Here is a 21096-nt window from a genome sequence, read left to right as displayed (position 1 = left end):
TGACAGCTTCGAGAAATGAATTTTAAATAAAAAAATTGACCAGTACAAGCCATAAGCCAGTTTTTTTGCTAATTTCAAATATATAGATTTTTTGATATTCCCACATTGACGATGTACCAATCTGAGCAGACAATAGTCATCCACCATGCCACTAGGAATTCCGGGAAGTAATTAAAGGAGAGATAAATATGTATAAATATATTATCACTACATAGTATAAAACAAAGTCGCTTTCTCTGTCCCTATATCTGTCCCTATGTATGCTTAAATCTTTAAAACTACGCAGCGGATTTTGAAGCGGTTTTTTTTAATAGATAGCGTGATTGAAGAGGAAGGTTTATATGTATAATAACATCCATTAAATAGTGGAGAAATCAATAATAAATTACAGTTTCCGAAGCGAAGCGAGGGCGGGTCGCTAGTTTAATAATAAAGCAGTATTCTCTTCGGTTTTCGCGAGTCAAAGATATAATTCAAACCACTTTTAAGGTTTAATTTCGCGTTTTTATTATCTGATCGGTGGTCATTCGTATGTGACCACGAAATCTGTAAAGTGTTTGAAACATCGAAAATAATATAACAACAATAAAAAATATTTAAAAAAACCGTACAAACAAATGCAGCTAGGAATTTTCAAATACACACCTCTAAAACTTTGAGCTCAGAACAAGCCATCATTTCGTAGTTCGGCTTCATTTCTCAAGGTTAGGATGCGCCCACGCTGTCTGTATTTGTTGTTTCGTATCATCAAGAGGATACATGCGAAGTAAAAAATTATCTACGATCAACTCACAAAAAAAAAAGTTATAAGAAACGCAGACGAATGCACGCACGTACGAGTCGCATCACACCCCAGATTCGTCACATCCACTTCCCTTTGGAAGCGTCACGACAAACATGAATATCAAGGCTGCAGTGAATCACAGACGATAGACACGTCTCCCCTAGTTTGGAGGGTGTTCGTCCTATGACATCGGTGCAAGTTATAAGAGGTGAACTAAGTTGAGACGCGGCATTATTTATTTATCTTTATATATATATTTCTTCTGTGCGTGTTTTGTCACTGAACTCCTCCCAGTCACTGTCCTAGTCGAACCCGTCGCTTGCGACGAAGGGCTCGACGAGCGAATTAACCCAAAGACACAGCCCACTGAATTTCTCGCCGGATCTTGTCAGTGAGTCGCGCTTCCGATCCGGTGGTAGATTCTGCGAAGCACTGCTCTTGCCAGGGACAGTGTTAGCATCACTCCGGTTTGAGCCCCGTGAGCTCACCTACACGTTAGGGCGAAGCTGAAATAGCCTCTCAAGGCTATCAGCAAAGGTAGGAAAAAAAGGACTCCTCCTAAACGGCTGAACCGATTTGAATTATTATTTTTTTATGCATTTGCGTGGCACCCTGGATGGTTTAGATTCACAAATAATCCCGGCAGATGGCGCTGCAGTCGGTATCTAGGATTTATCTTTCCTAGAAATAATTTATTTGGCAAACAACGTTTGCTAGGCTAGCTAGTTTGACAGTAAATTTTATGGTTCAACTAGAATTAAAGAGCTAGTTTTAGACTTTAACTTTCGGACTGTTTGTAATGTCTTTTATCAATGTGATGTGTAGTGAAAAGGACCTTTTCCCTATTTCCATCCAATACGTCAGTACTTTAATCTACTAATTTGGATTTAGATTTGGATTACCATAGGAACCAAAGATCTTAGAGTAGAGAAGAAGAGAGAGTATAAAAAAAAAAAAAAAGTAAAAATAAAATACAAAAGTAGATTAAATGATTTTAGCGCTTAAAAAGAACTCTTCCATATCGGACCAATCATTAGGTGGACAAGAATCATCTAAGGATAGCAATTAACAGCGGTGTACTTACCGATTGTAAAAAGTGTAATATATTAAAGTTTGTAATGTACAAAAGCTACATGAATCAAACATTACAAGAATTAAATAAATTGATTTTAGTGGTACCGCTAGTATTACAAATAAAGTGATGGAATATAGTCGAAAGAGTTAGAAAATATGTACCTACAATCTAACAGTTCAAAATTTCTCAAACTATACTTTTCCGATAGTATGTCGGGTACGATCTCGAAATTGGAGATCCATAAATTGGTATTCCAACGTAGTGATACACACACTAACATTATTTGTTACTTTTTATGTACGAGATTACCCGAAACTTTTTCGTCAATTATGTGAATTTCTTTTCACTTGTACCACAACATAACCTGTCCGGTTTTAATAATCATAAATAACTACCCTATGACCACATGCTAAGGATCATATTCGTCCGTCATTCGTTACGTTATATTTATATGCAATTCAAAAGTGGATAAGTCGTGTTTATCCCGCAAACGTTGTTTTAATCACGATTCAAACGAGCGATTACTTTGATTTTTGTTAAATGCGCATGCTGAGGATTGATTGAGATGTGCAGATGCGCCCCGTGAAACTAGAATAAATGGATATAAGTAATCTTTTTTTTTAATACGCGTTTATTAGCTTCAGACGTATGTATGTTTGTAACGGAATCTTTGAACATGATTTTGACCCCTTTCAAAACGTCGGATTGACTCGAAATTTGGTATACTTTGGACCGACGACAATTGAATATTAAAAAAAAAAAAAAAAAACAATAATGAAAAATTGAAATTCAACTAAAAAATGAACATAATAGCATAACAATATAACAACAAATAACATAACAGTTTAAAAAACTAACAAAATCCGCTTTTATAGAAAATCCAACTAAAGAATAGAAAATAAATTTTAATAAATTTGAATTGAAAATAGTGTAAGAAAAAATGATTTTATTGTATAAAACAGCGTGGGGTGCATGGTATCAGTAGTTAAATATTTTATGAACAGATATGAGTAGAAGGGTTATTTTGATAGTACCCTGAAAACCTTTTTTAAACTATTATTTATTTTGTTAAATGCGCATGCTGAGGATTGATTGAGATGTTCAGATGCGCCCCGTGGATCTAGAACACATGGATATGAGTAATCTTCTTTTCTAGTGCTGAATATGAGAGTTTCTAGATTAAAACTTTGCCGTAGATTTTTGGTTTATTTATTTATTAAGACACACCAACAGCAATACACACAAAACATTCAAGCTTAAAATTAGCATGTATAAAATTAAGTACTGGTATGTAAGCCATTTACAGGCATGTACAGCAATCTCTTATAACACACTATGACATGTTTTAGCAATTTTACAAACAGCTGAAAAATAGGCTATATTTAAATGTTAACAGAACGACAAAAAAAAATAATTGAAAATAACATGAAAACAAGAGTTAACTTAATATTCTCTCATCAATTATAAACAAAGGAACTTGGATACCTACTAGTTTGTTTTTGAGACCAGGACACGTGTCGTTAAAAACGTCGATGCCGTCAATTAATGCACATATTTGGTTATATTCACTAAAAATCTTTGATAAAGGGGAATATCTAAGGAGGTTTGTTCTACTTGCGGGAACATGGAAAATTTCAGTGATAGGATGCCGTGGGCAGTGGTATGGAACGCTAAAGTTAGTTTTCTGAACTAAGTGGCTACAATCTATGCTTCCGGAAATTAGTTTTTTTAGGAACATGATATTAATTATTCTACGACGGTTGCCGAGCGATATCATTTTAAAATGTTTAAGACGTAGATCATATGTGGTACAGTAAGATATGCTAGAAGAATGGAATATCAAGTGCCTAGTGAATGCACGCTGTACGCTTTCAATACGCTGCGAGTAAGTAGCGTAATGGGGATCCTAAACTACTGATGCGAACTCAAGTTGGCTGCGAACTAGCGAGTTATATAATATTATTTTAGTGTTTGAGGACATAAATTCCTTAGTATTTCTTTTCAGGAATACCATAATTCTGGTAGCTTTAATAACAATTGCATCAATATGTGCTTTATCGTTAAAGGTCATGTCTAGTCGGACTTCTTATGAGTCAACTCTTTATTCTCAATCTTTCTGCACATATCTTATTACGGTAATGGCATTTATGTTAATAAGTCTGCAGGGATCAGCGCTGTCGTGTCGCTTGTTTCTGTCGTACAAAGCATAGTGTGTTTCAACTATGAAAGTGTACTTCAATAACCTTGATCTGTCAAAGTTCGATAAAAAAGTGTGGATAGCAACAAAAAAAAAATTATCTTCTTTTTTTTAGTCAAATTTTTGACTAATTATAAAGATTATTAATATGTTTGTTTTAATGAACCATACGCACCTATATAATTATCTTGTAATGTTGAGTAATGATCGCGGTAAATAAAACATCAATTTAGTTGATATAAAAAAAAAGATCACCTGTTTAAAAATCAAGACTGCTATACTGTAGGGGCCTTATAATCTATGGATGGGCGACGATGATCATGATTACTCAAACAGTGGGATGAATGGAATCGGCAAATTGGAAGATTTGGATTATAAATGAATATTTAAAAATTCCTATCTTTTTTAACTGACTTTACCTATTTTTTTTGATTTGACAGCTATGACGTCACAATATGGCGCAGGTCCATGCACATTCATAATTCAAACGCAATAAAACGATCAATGTTTGTAGTTGTTATTCTAATGCCTTTAAGATTTTGTGAGTCCGAACGGGTAAGTAAGACCACCGCCCTGCCTATTTCTACCGTGAAGCAGTAATGCGTTTCGATTTGAAGGTTGAGGAACCGTTACACTGCAAAAACTGAGACTTAGAACTCGTGTCTGAAGGTGACCACTTAACACCACATGGCTTCTCCATATATATTAGAAAAAAAAAATGTAATGGGTTAAAGACACAAGTGACATTACCAGCGGTAGCCGTCGTAATAATTGGTGAACGTCGAGTCCTTTGCATATTCACCACACTATTACGAGTCTTTTACGTCACTTTTGTTACTACACGAGATTTATTAGTTTATCGAAATATCTAGCGCATAGTTAATTAAAAATACCAACATAACGAAATGTGGAAGACTATTAAAAACTATATCTATAATTATTTTTGAGTTACATGAACTTTATTATTAATTAAATATAATAATAGTTTTATTAGTGCATTCGTTTGTAAACAAAGTCATCGATATCAATTAATTTGATTAATTAAGTAGGTACGTCAACAATATTCATTTGCACAACATTCACATTATGAACTTAACAATTAAACACTCGCTGATATTGAATATCGACCATAAACGTTCACAATATCTATCGGTGATTGTCTTGTAGCTACATGCGTAATAAAATGCAACGTATCTAGACAGAAATAGAAGACATAAAGACATATTAATTCATCAAACTAATAAACATATTAAATCAAAAATTCATCGGCCCATTCTTCTTCTTCTCCATCGCTCCCTCATTGCTGAAGATCGTGACTCCGTTTTAGCTTGTCGACTGTCAGCCTCCATCGGTTCCGATCAGTTGCCTGGTGTAGTGCAGCGCTAAGTGGTCCGCTGGTTTGCTCGGAGATCTGGTCGGACCAACGTTTGGGGCTCCTGCCTCTAGGACGTTTTCCTTCTACTTTTCCAGTGACCATCAGACGTATCATCGGCCCATACCATTCCCGATATGATTATACCTACTGTGAATAGATTCGACATTGGCAGAAGCTTTTTTGATGTGATAGCAATAAATAAATAAATCGATAAAAACCGGCTGCACGCACGAAAAAGTGTCACGTTCCGCCTGAGCCCGAACCGGAGCGTGCGAGCGAGAGCGCGGAACAAGCGATAGAGAGGCAAGATCGGCCTAAGCGTTGACTTGTGACACATTTATCTCTCTTCTCGCGTGACGTCAGAGCTAACAATTCGAATAGTTCTGCTACTGACGTTATCAGGTAAAACTTTCGTCCGTAAACCGATTTTACAGACAATCAATTTTTTTTTTTTTTATTACCGTTCAAACATTGTATTTGTAGTCTATCTATGGGGCGCTTCGTTGCGCTTGACAAATGTTTAAATTTTGTATCAGTCAATAATATATTTTTACAATACCTAGCTAGAGAATCGGAATCGACAAGTAAGCCCTCTTCATGTGTAATAATGCAATGAAGGGCGAACAAGGCGGATGTTTAAACTTATTTGTGACGCCGATGGGGTCGTACCAACCCTTAGATGAGGACATCGTTATATGTAAATCGTTATCAATATAAACCATTAAATTATATTGCAATTTTATATACATACTTTTTTTTAACACGATTTTATTAGTTTGGAATGTGTGTATGATTGTATGACAATGTATCAAAATATTTGAACGACTTTTTCATTGATTTGAAGAGGTTCATTTACTCGAATTTACATACGCATCAAGGAACGATCGACGAGCGTCCTAAACCGTAGACACAACCCAATGAGTTTCTCACCGGATCTTCTCAGCGAGTCGCGATTCCGATCCGGTGGTAAATTTTGACAAGCACTACTCTTGCTAGGGCTAGTACTGTTAGCAAGTTCTCTCAGGTTGAGCCCGTGAGCTCACCTTCTTGTCCGCGAGAAGCCGGAATAGCCCCTTAGGCTACCAGCGAATAAGTAGGAGGGAAAAGGATCGATGTAAATACAATATTTTTAAAACCTAACTTTCTAAGTCTGTGTACACGTACCTAGCCTTCATTCCCGCAATGAACCAAAGTGAAACGGGGGTGACAGAAAATCAGCTTTTTTTTCCTACCTAAGCTGAGAGCCTTGGAAAGCTATATCAGCGTAACCTTACCTAGTAGATGAGCTCACGGGGCTCAAACCTGACGACGTTGCTAACACGAACCCTAGCAAGAGCCGTGCTTCGCAGAATCTACCACCGGATCGGAAACACGACCCACTGAGAAGATCCGGCGAGAAACTCAGTGGGCTGTGTCTGAGGGTTAATAATCAGCGCTGTTCGATTTATCGACCTTGAACAGCATTAGCTGAGCCACCTCCTTTTGTCTTTATCTCTTTTTTTTCTTTGCTTTTATTTGTATTTTATTTTATTTAATGTGAAAGGCAATAAATTATTTTATTATTATTATGTCTTAAGGTCTTAACCAGTTAAATAATTGTTAGTTCGGTTTGCTTGCTCATAATGTGTTTTCGTGTTTTTTTTTTGTGTTCAAATTACATATGAGGCCGTCAGCGCAAAAATAGTCTAAGCTTATCATAGTTAGTATGGAAATAATGAGGTTTGAACTTACTTTTACACCGCTTCGTTGGCAAAAACAATACGCGCGAAAATAAGTTTTTACAAAGCCATCTGTTGTCTATGGGTCAAATTAGGGATGGGCCGGTTTTGCATCAAAATTGATTATGTTTTAAATAAATTGCATTATCTAAGCACGAATATAAAAATTTGTGGGTTAAGTCACTTTGGTGCTGACGGCCTCATATCATAGTTAGTTCATGATGATTTAATCATCAAAAAGTGTTATGTATTCTTCTTTCTTGGCACAAACTCATAAGCCATTTCGTTTTATGTCACCAAAATCGTGTCAATTGACAAAACTGACGAAGCACTAATCTAGTGATATTTCTTTCTTCCACAGATGCAGATCAGCTCTGCTTGAACCATGGCTGTTGCGGGCCTAATTCAAGGCAGAGGCTAACGCAACAGGCCCGGTCGCAGCTTGAGGCTTCGCTGCGTAGTGAACTCAGCAAGCTGTCTGACATGCTGTTGAATAGAGCCAACAAGTTCGATGGTAAGTGTTGCGTACAGTCAAAACTATCTTTAAGGTTTTATTGCGTCTCTTTTATTGTCATTACAGTAAAGGCTTATTATCTGTAGGGTATAAATTTCGTAAATATGCCGCGAATACGAATATGGGATTATAAGAGACACGTTCCTAGACGATAAATGAAAAAACATACTTTAAGCATACTTGTAATAAGGTCTGTTTTACTTTTTTATTCGTTTTTTTTTTATTGCTTAGATGTGTGGACGAGATCACAGACCACCTGGTGTTAAGTGGTTACTGGAGCCCATAGACACCTATAACGTTCATTTGACGAAGCGCTAAAAAAGAACATTCGGTTGGATACCTATATATTGGAATCCTTTTTATCAATGTGTATACACCGATGTACAGATTGGATAAGCGAATAAAGATATATTTAGCCGCATATAGGAATTGGGTCGCTTTTTTTAATACGCGAATAGTGAAAACGCGTATGTAGGAGCTTTTACTGTATACTAGCTGACCCGGCAGACTTCGTAGTGCCTCAATCGATAAATAAAAGACCTAAACTTTATTTAATTCCGAGAATTTTCATATTTATCTTCCTTTTAAACCTTCTCTGGACTTCGACAAATAATTCAAGACCAATATTAGTCAAATCGTTCCAGCCGTTCTCGAGTTTTAGCGAGACTAACGAACAGCAATTCATTTTTATATATATAGAAGAAGATTATTGCCGACGTATCGTTTAACAGTATTCATGGTGACCAACGAGCTGAGATTGCAATTGAGAGTCGACGTTTGAATATTCTGCGGCACAATATATAACTCTGCGTCATTCAAGACAGCCATCATGTGCCGATGATTGATAGCTCGAACATCATCGCTCGCCTTTAAATGTTTTCATAACGTAAACTAGTTTAAATATCCGTCAGTTGCATGCAGATAAAATTCAGATGCAAATTGATTTTTTGATGAATAACACGTTACGATGCTAACGAAATTAAATTTTCTAAATTGAATTTGGTGCAGTGCAGCCTCAGTGTGCTTTAAATAGGTATGTTACTCCGATCGGGATGATACAATAATAAAAACAAATAGAATACTAGAGGACCCGGCCACACGTTGCTGTGGCTAAGGTTTTTGTTTCTAAATAACACGTGGCCGGCTATGTTAATAATAAAAATTAACAAAGTAAGAACAATGGGATTTCACTGAAATTCACTGAAGAAATTAAATTTACTACGAAATAAATTTCACTTAAACTTTAGCCTCAGCAACACGTGGTGTTTATGCCATTAAATTGTAGCTTATGTGAAACGTTGGTATTTTTAACACAGCGCCATCTATGAGATATTAATGTCAGACAGTATTACAATTCTCTGTAAAACTATTGCGACCATTAATCGAAATAAAAATCATCCTATGGCCTAAGTTGGAATAAAACACATATTTAAAAAAAAAGAAAATTAAAATCGGTTCAGTAGTTTAGGTGTTCATCGCGGACAAACAACGTCACACATAATCTATATATGTATATTAAGATGATGACTTTCTTGTAGCTTTCGTACTGTCATTACTAGATTAATGACACGTCATTTCAGATCCTCCAGATCCACCATTGGTATTTTAGGTACTTTAAGCACCGGTCAGCGTTCCTGTCGAAGCCGTCGCTTGGGACAAAGCGTTCGGCGAACAAATTAACCCTCAAACACAATCCACTGAATTGCTCACCGGATCTTCTCAGTGGGACGCGATTCCGATTCGGTAGTTCGGTAGCGAAGCACTGCTCTTGCTAGGGCTAGTGTTAGCAAATTCGTCAGGTTAAAGCCCCGTAAGCTCACGTATTAGCCTGGTTAATTAGATTGGGCTCTCTAGATTACCAGAATAGGTAGAAAAAATTAATAAAAAAGAGTAATGGAAATATTTGTCTGTTTTATGTTCACTGTTTTGACTTCCATGCGTGAGACTTGGGACCATGCACTCATTTAATTATTTAATTTAAGTAATGAAATGTACGTAATGTTGTGTGCAATTCACTCGCGGTAGAAGTGAAACTTTGAGAAGTATTCTATCTCATTCTATCACAGGCTAAATTCTATATGTTTGTCTCATTTTAGTGTCGCTTTTTCGTTTCGTATCCATACGGTTATCTACGACCATAAACTTATCTAACTAAAAATACAATAAAAAATATTTTGCATGACCTGTTAAACCGAAGTAAGATGGAAACGCAATACGAAGACGCCGTCTACTTCAATAAAACTGAGTAAATTTAATTTCGCTTATCTTCCCGCTTACGGGTCTAACAATTTGAAATCGACAAGAAATACATATTATTATGTACGCTTTGGTTAACATTTCTTGACAAATGCAAATGTTTAGTCTCCAGTGTGCGTACTGTTTTAATCATTATGATCCATTGTTCCATAAAGTTATAAATGAACGATTTAGCGGTGACGGAAGCACTGTGAACTGTGACTCAGACCGAATCGGTTAGTTCCACGATATTGTGAGCCATTGAGAAAACTTTACAACGAACAATCTTTCGTTAGTTTAACCCTCAGACACAGCCCACTGAGTTTCTCGCCGGATCTTCTCAGTGGGTCGCGTTTCCGATCCGGTGGTAGATTCTGCGAAGCACGGCTCTTGCTAGGGTTCGTGTTAGCAACGTCGTCAGGTTTGAACCCCGTGAGCTCATCTATAAGGTTACGCTGAAATAGCCTCTCAAGGTTATCAGCTTAGGTAGGAAATAAAATCGTTAGTGTATTTGGTTTTATAGATATTTTATTTATCGATAGCTATCCCCTCACACCTCGTACGGTCATTCCGTTCTGGTTCAGAGCTTGGGTAAATACCAAAATAACATTAAAAATTTTCACAAAAATTTCTTTTATTTTAAGCGTTGCGTAGCCAAAAAGCCATAAGGGACTTCCATAATTTGATTCAGTCCACCTGCCAGTCATTTTAATAGGAGCAAACCGGCATTTTACATATTGATAAACTTTTTTATTCTAAAACTATAGATAATACGTTTTTATGTCACGCTAATCGATAACGAAATTCCGAAAGACTGAGATACTCTTAAGATAATACCGGTGGTAGGACGTCCTGTGAGTCCGCACGGGTAGGTACCACCGCTCTGCCTATTCCTACCGTGAAGCAGTAATGCATTTCGGTTTGAAAGGTGGAGCAGTCGTTGTAATGTAAAGACTGAGACCTTACTCATATCTCAAGGTGAGTGGCGGCATTTACGTTGTATATGTCTATGGGCTCTAGTAACCACTTAACATCAGGTGGGCCGTGAGTTCGTTCACCCACCTAAGCAACAGCGTCCCTAGCGGCAAACGTACGCAAACGTTCCAACTACATACAAATTTGAGTTAACGTTTACGCTATCGAGAACGTTAAAAAACTCGTACTAAGTCGCACATCTGCTTTTATCAATCAAATAAATGAATCGCCTATAAGTAAAACCTACTTACAACAGTTTTTTTTAATAAATAACTTAGCTACTTACCCGAGTAAACAAAGCGACCGTGAGAGTGGAAGCTTAAGAAAGTTTAAATATTGATTGTGAGCGGTCGACGACAGTTGATTTTGTAATTAAGCTCGGCCGTATTTTCGGGAGGGCGGCCCGTCCTCCGATCTTTTAAAATTGTTTGAGCCTCCATCGTTTTTCATATGGCGAGATAGAGGAAAAACTCCAAAATGGCACGCAATTTTCTATCATTTTTTGTAAACAAATTTTAATTGAAATTGTTGTTCATTTTACGGTAAAATTAAAATTCATATCATTTTTTTTTTCATTTCTGTGTATATAAATAATTAATGTAACATCGTAATGCACAAGTTTCCCTGTACCATTTCCCTGTACCTGTTATTAATTGCAATAAGAGAAAAGTTAAACATGACATTGTGAGACGCACTTCACGAGTCTCCGTCAGACAGTGTTGCCATGTAGAAAATAATATTAAACAGACATTTAAAAATCACTACTGTATTGCGGCTGTAAATTTAAGATTAATTTAATTTAAATTGAAAACTTCAAATATAAATTCAAAGTAATTATTTATTTATTTGGAAGATACTTTATGCATGTAAATGTTTTACTCAGATCAGGTCAGATTACTTCAGCTCCGAATACAGAATGGCTGTTTTTATACATCAATACTATTTAATTTTGTGAAAACTACATTTATTTATTTAATTTCATTAATGATGGAAGAATCTTCATAAATTACTTTTACAATCACTGCCTTTTCTTAGACTCTTATATTAGATTTTGAGTTTAAACTTCAATCTTAAAATTCAAGTAGGGCAACCACATTCACATTCTGACTACGGATTCCGGTACCTAGTATCAAAGCATTTTCATAGCTTATCTTTTTAAATATATTTCTTCTGTGCGTGTGTTTGTCATTGAACTCCTCCTAACCGGCTGGACCGATTTGAATGATTTTTTTGTATGCCTTTGGGTGGCACCCTGGATGGTTTAGATTCACAAATCAGCCCGGCAGATGGCGCCACAGTCGATATTTAGATTATTTATCTATACTACAACTAAACGTCTAGATCAACTTGAATGAATTTTTGCAGGACAACGTCTGTCGGGTCCGCTAGTGTTATTTAAAATTTAAATATTTCCGATTTCTATAGGCTGGCAACTCTAGGCCCTCAGACTGTAATTGCGCCATCGAACGGGATCCGCCTGTCCAAACATGGACACTTGCGCGCTGAACACCTCCGTTAATGGGTGAAATCAATTCCTCAGACTTGTAACCAAGCGAGATACATATTTTGTAATACTCTCTTGGAATCCTACAAGCTAAGCGAATAAGACTTGATGATGTTTTTTTTATTACTTATTTTTTATTGGCCCACTAGCTCGCTGCCCACCATGTATTTTATGATCGAAGTCGTAGTCTCCTTTGGCTTATATAACGGCGGCCCGCTTTTCAAAACGGAACGTGTGAGAACTACCCACGCGCGCTCATAATACGACCTAACGCCAGTTAATGTGACGACAGTGTACTGAGGGGCGAGCACGAACGAGTATCGAAAAAGTATTCGTATCGCTATCGAGAAAAAAGTATAGGACTTAAACAGCGCCCCTACCGTCTATAAAAAATAATAATTTCAGCAGCACGAATAAAATTCAAAATTCAATATAATTTATTTCAACTTAGATGTCAGTACAACACACTTGTTGAATGTCAAAATATAAATAACAATGTTAACTCTACCACCGGTTCCAAAAAAAGCCACAGTCCTGAGAATAACCGGCGAAACAAACTCAGCGGGTTTTTTTTTTTCTCTATTTTTTTTTTTTTTAATAAGTAAAGATATTTGCAATAAACGAAAAAAAAAACAAAAAATTAAATTAAAAAATAATAATAAGGAAAAATGAATTGGCCAGGAGCGAACGCCTCATTCCCACGTAGTGCCATCTAGTAAATAATCCTTAACTTTATAATATGCCTTGTTGCACAAACGTTCCTTGACCGGCCAGCAACGCAAAATAAATTTACTTACTTTCGTTTCGCAATCGAATCGTCACCCGGTCACCGTCCTCGTCGAACCCATCGCTTGCGACGAAGGGCTCGACGAGTAAATTAACCCACACACACAGCCCACTGAGTTTCTCGCCGGATCTTCTCAGGATCGCGTTTCCGATTCGGTGGTAGATAGATTCTGCGAAGTACGGCTCTTGCTAGGGTTCGTGCTAGCAACTTCGTCAGGTTTGAGCCCCGCGAGCTCACCTACTAGCTCGGTGAATCTAGAATAACCCCTCGAAGTTACTAGAATTGGTAGGAAAAAAAAAGGAATCGTCACGTTCTTGAAAATCGAAACTTATACTCATAATCGAGAGCATGAAAATTGTTTTGACATGCGGTAACGTAAATCTCGAAGGCTGGCTATCGAATACTAATATATTATAATGTAATGATCCGTTTTCGTATCGAAGACTCGATACATTTACATTACGAATTCGATAGATTTTCGTGCTTGACGTACTGGTATAATACATACCTAATAAGATAATACGGCCGCACATTCTCCGGTGAGACCCATAATTGGCTTATACAATACTCGCGGGATGTGCTGGTGACCTTCTCGGTCTACTTAGGCTTTGTTTATTTAGACCCGATAAAAAAATGGTTTTATTATTAGGTACATGGAGTAAAGAACGCTCATTGGTGCTCACGATTGACAGCAATGATGCTGATTTTCAAGCAGCCAGTTTTTAAGTATGGAGTCAACAAACATAAAACACTAAACATAATTTTAATGTAATTCTTAAATGGCTAATTGTTGCTTATTAGCGATCTATGGTCAGCTTATCGTTTGTTTGGCCACAAATGACGTCACACGTAATGGCGTCCTCGGCCGAATCTAATTTAGTTTAAGCGACTATATCGAAAAATAAACGCTGTCCTTCTTTTGCAAAAGTCTCGAATATCATTACTTCGTATAGCGACTTTATTCGACTCGGGGCTGCGATAGCCAATATTATTTATCAAAATAATGACAGTAATTAAAACAGTTTTAAAAAAAAGGCATTCACAGCACGCGATCCGGAAGCGTGAAAACGACAACTAAAAACTAGCAAAAACCAAGCAAACGGTCACGCTACCCCAAGCTCATGTACACATTTGATAATCAATTCACAATAAACGGTAATAATACACTGTTTTGTGTCCGCTAATTGTTTACGTTCTTCCTCCTTCCTCATAGCTTTGAACGAAAGCGACATTCGATATGATGAATCTAATATTCGTGAAATGTAGCGTGCAAGGTTGAAAGAACGCGGGAAAGCATAATGTTTGTACATAGTTAGTTGTGCAATCTTGATTATCAAATATGAAAGAAACGGACCAATATATTTTAAACTAGCAGACCCGGCCACACGTTGCTGTGGCTAAGGTTTTTTTTCTTCTAAATAACACATGACCAGCTACGCTAATACCAAAAATTAACAAAGTAAGAACAGTTGATTGTAAGAAATCTATTATTGTATTGCGTTTACTACGAAATAAATTTCACTTATACTTTAGCCTCAGCAACACGTGGTGTTTATGCCATTAAATTGTAGCTTATGTGATACGTTAGTATTTTTAATACAGCGCCATCTATGAGATATTAATGTCAGACAGTATTACAATTGTCTGTAAAAACTGATTTAAGGCGCCATCTGCTTTAGACTTATGAAAGTTACAATTAATAACAATAATCAACTTATGAAATTATTTTATTGTTAATTAATAGATATTGCGACCATTAATTGAAATAAAAACCATCCTTTGGCCTAAATTGGAACAAAGCACATACATATTTAAAAAGAAAGTTAAAATCGGTTCGGTAGTTTAGGTTAACCCTCTGTTACATTTTAAGCGGCAAATTAATTTATTATCATAATATATACTGTGCTAATTGAACTCACAGTTTTAATATATGTGATTCTGTAGTATTGGCCTAAAACAGCGCCTCCCATCTCCGTGGGTGTGGTAAAATTCGACTGAGAAGTTCTTACTCGACTGACTGCGATCATCAATCGGCATTTATTTGTGACAAGGTGAACTGTAAACCCGCTCTATGGATCCAATGACTCAACCTAATTCTGGCATGAAACATTCATCGTTTTCGTTAAGACAGATATGAGATTCTGTTGATAATTCAATCGAGAAATTGACCTTATATCTTAAGGTAGGTGATAGATAGCATTTACGTTGTGATGTCCATGGACTCCGGTAACAGTTTACCACTAAATAGATCTTGAGCTCATCCGTATATGCAATAAAAGAAAAATTCAAATTCAACATTTAAATAATTTGTACACAGAATTCGCTGAAATTACGATCGCAATCATATCACTAATAGGCACGCGAATTCGTGTGATAATTTCGTGCCGGCGCCACTGAGTGCGGATAAGTTTTACCTGCGGTTTCACTCGTCTCTATCGTATTTATGGCGAATTAATTTTTTTGCAATTCAATCGGGTTAATCAACCCCCCAAAAAAAACGTTTGTTGTGAATTTTGTAAGTGTTTAATATACCAAAAAATATGTATATACGTCAAACTTGACATTCAAGTGAGTTTTTGACATGTTGTTTTTGGCTTCCGGAAATCAATTGACATTGGCTGTGGACTCGTTGACTCATCCATGGAATAAAATTAAAACAGACTAGAGGTCGCGCAGTAGTCGAAATTCGACTATAATTAATTGGAATTGTAAATTCGTACACTATTATGAATGTATTTTATACTAATTCTATAATCACAAATTTCGCCAAGACTACACTATAAAAAATACTAACAAAGGCAAACAATATTTAATCTATTCTTAATTTGACAACAGACGTCAAGAACAAAAGTTTGACAATAAATAGTATGCATGCGTGTGTGCGTCAAATACATGGTATGTAGTGTGTGTAATGTTTTCTTTATTGATTTAATGTATCGTTTATGCATTATTTAAAAAAAAATATTAGCATTGTGCACTTCTTCTCTATATTCTCTATAAGTGTGGAAAATTTCATACTCCTCCGTCCGCGCAATTTTCGTAAAAAGGGATACAAAGTTTTTGCTTCACGTATTAATATATAGATAGCAACGATTTTCACGTTGTATCCTCTATACTGCCCATAGATAATGGTGGAAAGGAGATCCGTCTCTATATAACCTCCTCTGAAAAGTAGATGGAACAAGACCTCTGCTTATTTAAAACAAAAATAAAAATCTTGACAAACAAATTTTAGTCTGCACTTTCCTATAGAATACCTATATGTGTGCATTGGCACGAATCGTGTATCGCATGTTAAAAAAAATATTAACGGTCAATGAACTTCGTCGTATTTGACAGACTCGAAAAGTAATCACTGCCAAAGTGTTTGAAATATTAAAATTATTTTTATTTACCTCTGCCATTTACATGTTCAATATTATAGTTTTTTCAAAAACATTTTAATCAATTGTAGTTTTTTTTACGTAGATTTTTTTACTGGCGTAATAATTAAATGATTTTATTTGCTTTGAGATACAGAAATATTACATTAAATAATTTATTGTTTTTGAAGTCTTATAATTTTGGTGTTTCTTTTATTGATAATATGTTGATAGGTGCTGGAGTTCACTGGCCCCACGACATCAGAGACAAGCACATGTAGATATAGGTCCAACTCTCTTCAAATTCTTAAGAATGATTGATTACTTTCCGACAGAAATAGATATGACATTGGTCCCTAATCATACAGGCACACTAAGTGCTTAATATATAATTAAGGGAATAAAATAAATAATATTTAACAGAAAATGAGGTGAGGTTTGGCCTATAAAGAAGTTATAGATACAATTTTTCATTACTTTTGTTTGACACGTGGCCTATAGGATAAACCAGCTGATTTCTTTGCCGGATGCTCTTACTACGTTGCTATTCCGATCCGGTACTAGACGCATTTGCCAAAACAGTTGCAACTACCCCTTGTGGTTGAATTTTCGAAGTCGCATACTCATCCTAATGAACAACCTCCGGGCCCCAAAAAAAAATCTTTGTTGGTACACAATCATGCGACTCTCATGATCCTCAATAGTCCTCGTAGGCCGTGAACATTAACAATACTAAGGGTACAGCTTTCTGCCTACCACTGAGGTCTCATTTCCAACCTCTTGAAATAGGATGTCATACCATATCCATTATTACCAAATTTGTGTCGCCGTAAAGCACTTCTTGATTTTCCCAATCGGTCTAATAAATTTCCGGAATTCTGGGACCAATTTGGGTACAACAGAGCTTTGGAGCCGGATGGTACATGGCAAAAATGTTCACTTGAAAAAGCAATGTACAGCACAGTGGATGTGAGGAAACATTAATAAACTCTGCTCCGATTACTAGTGGCGAGGGAAAATTAAAATAACGGTGTCACATCAAATGGTTCCCCAGAGATCTGCCCATGAAACATGCCATATAAAACACATATGTACATTCTATTACGGGATACGGAAACGAAATAAACGGAATCCGGTTCTGGATGTAGATCTTCTTGTCTGATTTCTTTTCGGTATTATCGACCGGAAACTCTTAACTTGGGAGTGGTAGGCCTGAAATCTTCAAGTCAGTGCGGGTATTATTTTGTAAGTGAAGCTGGTAAATAAGATGGGTATTATTTTTAAGTCGTCGTGGCCTAAAGGATAAGACGTCCGGTGCATTCGTATATAGCGATGCAACGGTGTTCGAATCCCGCAGGCGGGTACCAATTTTTCTAATGAAATACGTACATAACAATTGTTCACGATTGACTTCCACGGTGAAAGAATAACATCTATACTTCTATACTAATATTATAAAGAGGAAAGATTTGTTTGTTTGTTTGTTCCGAATAGGCTCCGAAACTACTGGACCGATTTGAAAAATTATTTTTCCATTAGAAGCCGACATTGTCCCTGATGAACATAGGCTACTTTTTTTTAATTTTTTTTTGTGGTTTCATGTGTGTTTTAATGTTTCCGAAGCGAAGCGAGGGCGGGTCGCTAGTCGTGTAATAAAAATCAAATCCGCAAAATTATAATTTGCGTAATCACTGGTGGTAGGACCTCTTGTGAGTCCGCACGGGTAGGTACCACCGCCCCGCCTATTTCTGCCGTGAAGCAGTAATGCGATTCGGTTTGAAGAGCAACGAGCAGTATAGTTACAACGGGGCAGCCGTTGTAACTATACTGAGACCTTAGAACTATATCTCAAGGTGTGTGGCGCATTTACGTTGTAGATGTCTATGGGTTCCAGTAACCACTTAACACCAGGTGGGCTGTGAGCTCGTTCACACATCTAGGCAATAAAAAAAAATCGTATTATTGGTTCGAAGTTGCCAAGGTATAGCTTTATCTCCGAAGCCGACCGTGTTTTAGCTTCTGACGTGTCAGACAACGAAATACTTGACCAATGAATTAGATCGGCCGAATGCCGTATCATCACAGACAAAAGTTGCATAATGTTTTACGATTATCGTGAATGAAAACGATTATCATATTAATATTCAAACGACGACAGAATTACATTCTTCGGAACGCAGTTTACGACTGTCTGGCAACATTCCGTTTCTTGTTCTGTGCGTTCCAAAATATTAATTGTTTAATGAATAGCCGTTTTCTGTCTTACGTGCATATTAATGGTTATGATATGGTATTTCATGAGGGCGTCAGCGACGAAGCTTTGATAATTGTAATTTAAAGTGATGCAGTTTGAACGCGCGTCAGGGATACAGATTCTACGTGGATAAGCTAGCTTGTTGTCACTGCCTTTTTGTTTCTGGGCTGGGGGCCGAAGCTCCTAGAACTCCCCGCGCCTAGGAGGCGCGCGTGACTAGACGGTCTAGGAATAAACGTCTGCAGATGGCGATATTTAGGGCCCTACCCACTAAACTCCCCTGCACGTTCACCCAAGCGTCCTATTTTCCTCGAGGTCAGTATCCGGCCCGGAGTAAGGCGGTTGCTACGATCAGTACTGCACCCAGATGCACGGCTCACGTCAGGCCAGGCTGTGGAACATCTGCCTTCTTGGTACGGCGACAGATCAGACCGCCCAGGCAGTGCCGCTGATGTCGCGAACTATTCGGATGGGTCGGACCCAGCCTGCCTGTTCAGGATGCGATACACCAAAAACCGATCGCTCTTATGACGTCACTACTGAGTGGCGCGCTAGACTGCTGGTAGAGCTCCACACGGTCTTCATCCCCCTCAGGTCTGCCCGTTACCTTTACGAAGGGAGTCATTGTTACTCCTTGGGCGTCCCTATTTTATATACATGAACAAGCCGTTATTGCAATGCCGCAATAGGACGAGTATTAGTTTTCAAAATTGTCGCACGAGCTTTATAGAACCAAACTGAACAAATCTTCATTACAGGTGATTCATTTGAGGTTGAAATAAAAACGAATCAACCACAGATCGTACAATAACACAGAATGTTTCACGAAAACACTGTATAATTTAATTATCGTTCTGGTTCAATTAAAAACTATTATAAACATTTTTTCATAATTTTTTTATGAATTTGTTGTTATTTTTCGTTGTCATTATACCATTCATACCATTTATTGTGCCTTTTGTTGTGATACATATTTCTGTGTTACGATATTGAATAAATACGAAACTTTTTAGATTGTTTTATTATTAGTTTACTGTAGCCTACTCAAGTTTTTTTTTCTTTTTCTACTTATTCTAGTGACCTCGAGGGGTCATGATAGATTCACTAAACGAGCAGGTGAGCTCATGGGGCTCTAACCTAAGGACGTTGCTAACATTAGCGCTAGCAAGAACAGTGCTTCGCAAAATTTACCATCGGATCGGAAACGCGACCCATTGAGAAGATCCGGCCAGAAACTCAGTGGGCTAGATCAAACTAAAGGAATCTTGTGAATATATACGAAATTGAGTGGGAGGGTTTATTATATTGATCATAGTTTTTATCCTCAAATTCCTAGAAAAATGCGATAGGCTAATCGAAGCGAGTATTTTGTGGTCGGATCACCAAAAATCTCCTATTACTCAACACTCCGCATCTGAACCTCGCTTGAGATACAACTCGTTCAAGGTTATTGTGTGATGTAATTTGCGCGGTGCTCGTCCATTCCCGATCCTGCGGACAGAATGGAAAGCAGTCGACGTCGCCCAAAACACGTCATTTCGGATCCTCCCGATCCACGAACGGTGCTTTTAGGTACCTCAAGCACCGGTCGGTTCTCGTCGAACCCGTCGAGGGGTCGACGAGTAAATTAACCCTCAGACACAGCCCACTGAGTTTCTCGCCGGATCTTCTCAGTGGGTCGCGTTTCCGATCCGGTGGTAGATTCTGCGAAGCACGGCTCTTGCTAGGGTTCGTGTTAGCAACGTCGTCAGGTTTGAGCCCCGTGAACTCACCTACTAGTTAAAGTTACGCTGAAATAGCCTCTCAAGGCATAGGAAGGAATAAAAAAAAAGGCGCTCATCTTCTTCCATCGCGTTGGCGGCAAAATCCTACTGGTAGAATGTATCTTGGCTTAGGTGTACCTAACTCTCCTAATCCGAAGCATGAGATAGCTTTTATAGTGATTTCGAGCTCAAATCTTAAGATGCGTGTCTGAATCCACTTTATCATGTTTATAGACGTCACTTTTCACCGGCCGCCACGGTTCGTTTACTCATCTAGAACATTAAATAGTGCATCACACTTATTTCTGCTAGTGACATGTCAGCGCCCTATTGTTTATATGAGTATGTCTTTCCGAGAAGCTTTCGCTGGCGTTTCATAGTAATGTTCAATTAATGTTGATATTTATTTTAATGTTTATGCGAGCATTCCCGAGAATGTTCTTATTCAATCAAACCGTTTTCCTCAATATGCTTCTTGGTGCTTTGAAATTTTTCTTTGTGTTCATCGGCGGTTTGAATTATTTGAAATTAGCTGTGGTTTTGGCATTGCAGG

The 21096-nt window shown here is 37.4% G+C and overlaps 1 protein-coding gene across 1 annotated transcript in view; it reads left to right on the top strand.

Moving 5' to 3' along the window:
* dlp (glypican dally-like) overlaps positions 1 to 21096 on the top strand; it is a 122903-nt gene that overhangs the window by 82186 nt on the left and 19621 nt on the right. Inside the window, exon 2 of the mRNA XM_028184080.2 lies at positions 7511 to 7663. Within this exon, the coding sequence (XP_028039881.2) occupies positions 7511 to 7663 (153 nt within the window). The remainder of the gene's footprint in view (positions 1 to 7510; positions 7664 to 21096) is intronic.

This window comes from Bombyx mandarina, chromosome 15 (assembly GCF_030267445.1).
Source record: "Bombyx mandarina strain Sakado chromosome 15, ASM3026744v2".
In the NCBI taxonomy this organism is placed as follows: domain Eukaryota; kingdom Metazoa; phylum Arthropoda; class Insecta; order Lepidoptera; family Bombycidae; genus Bombyx; species Bombyx mandarina.
The sequence above is the reverse complement of the archived record's forward strand: the minus strand, read 5'-3'. Positions and strand labels throughout refer to the sequence as shown.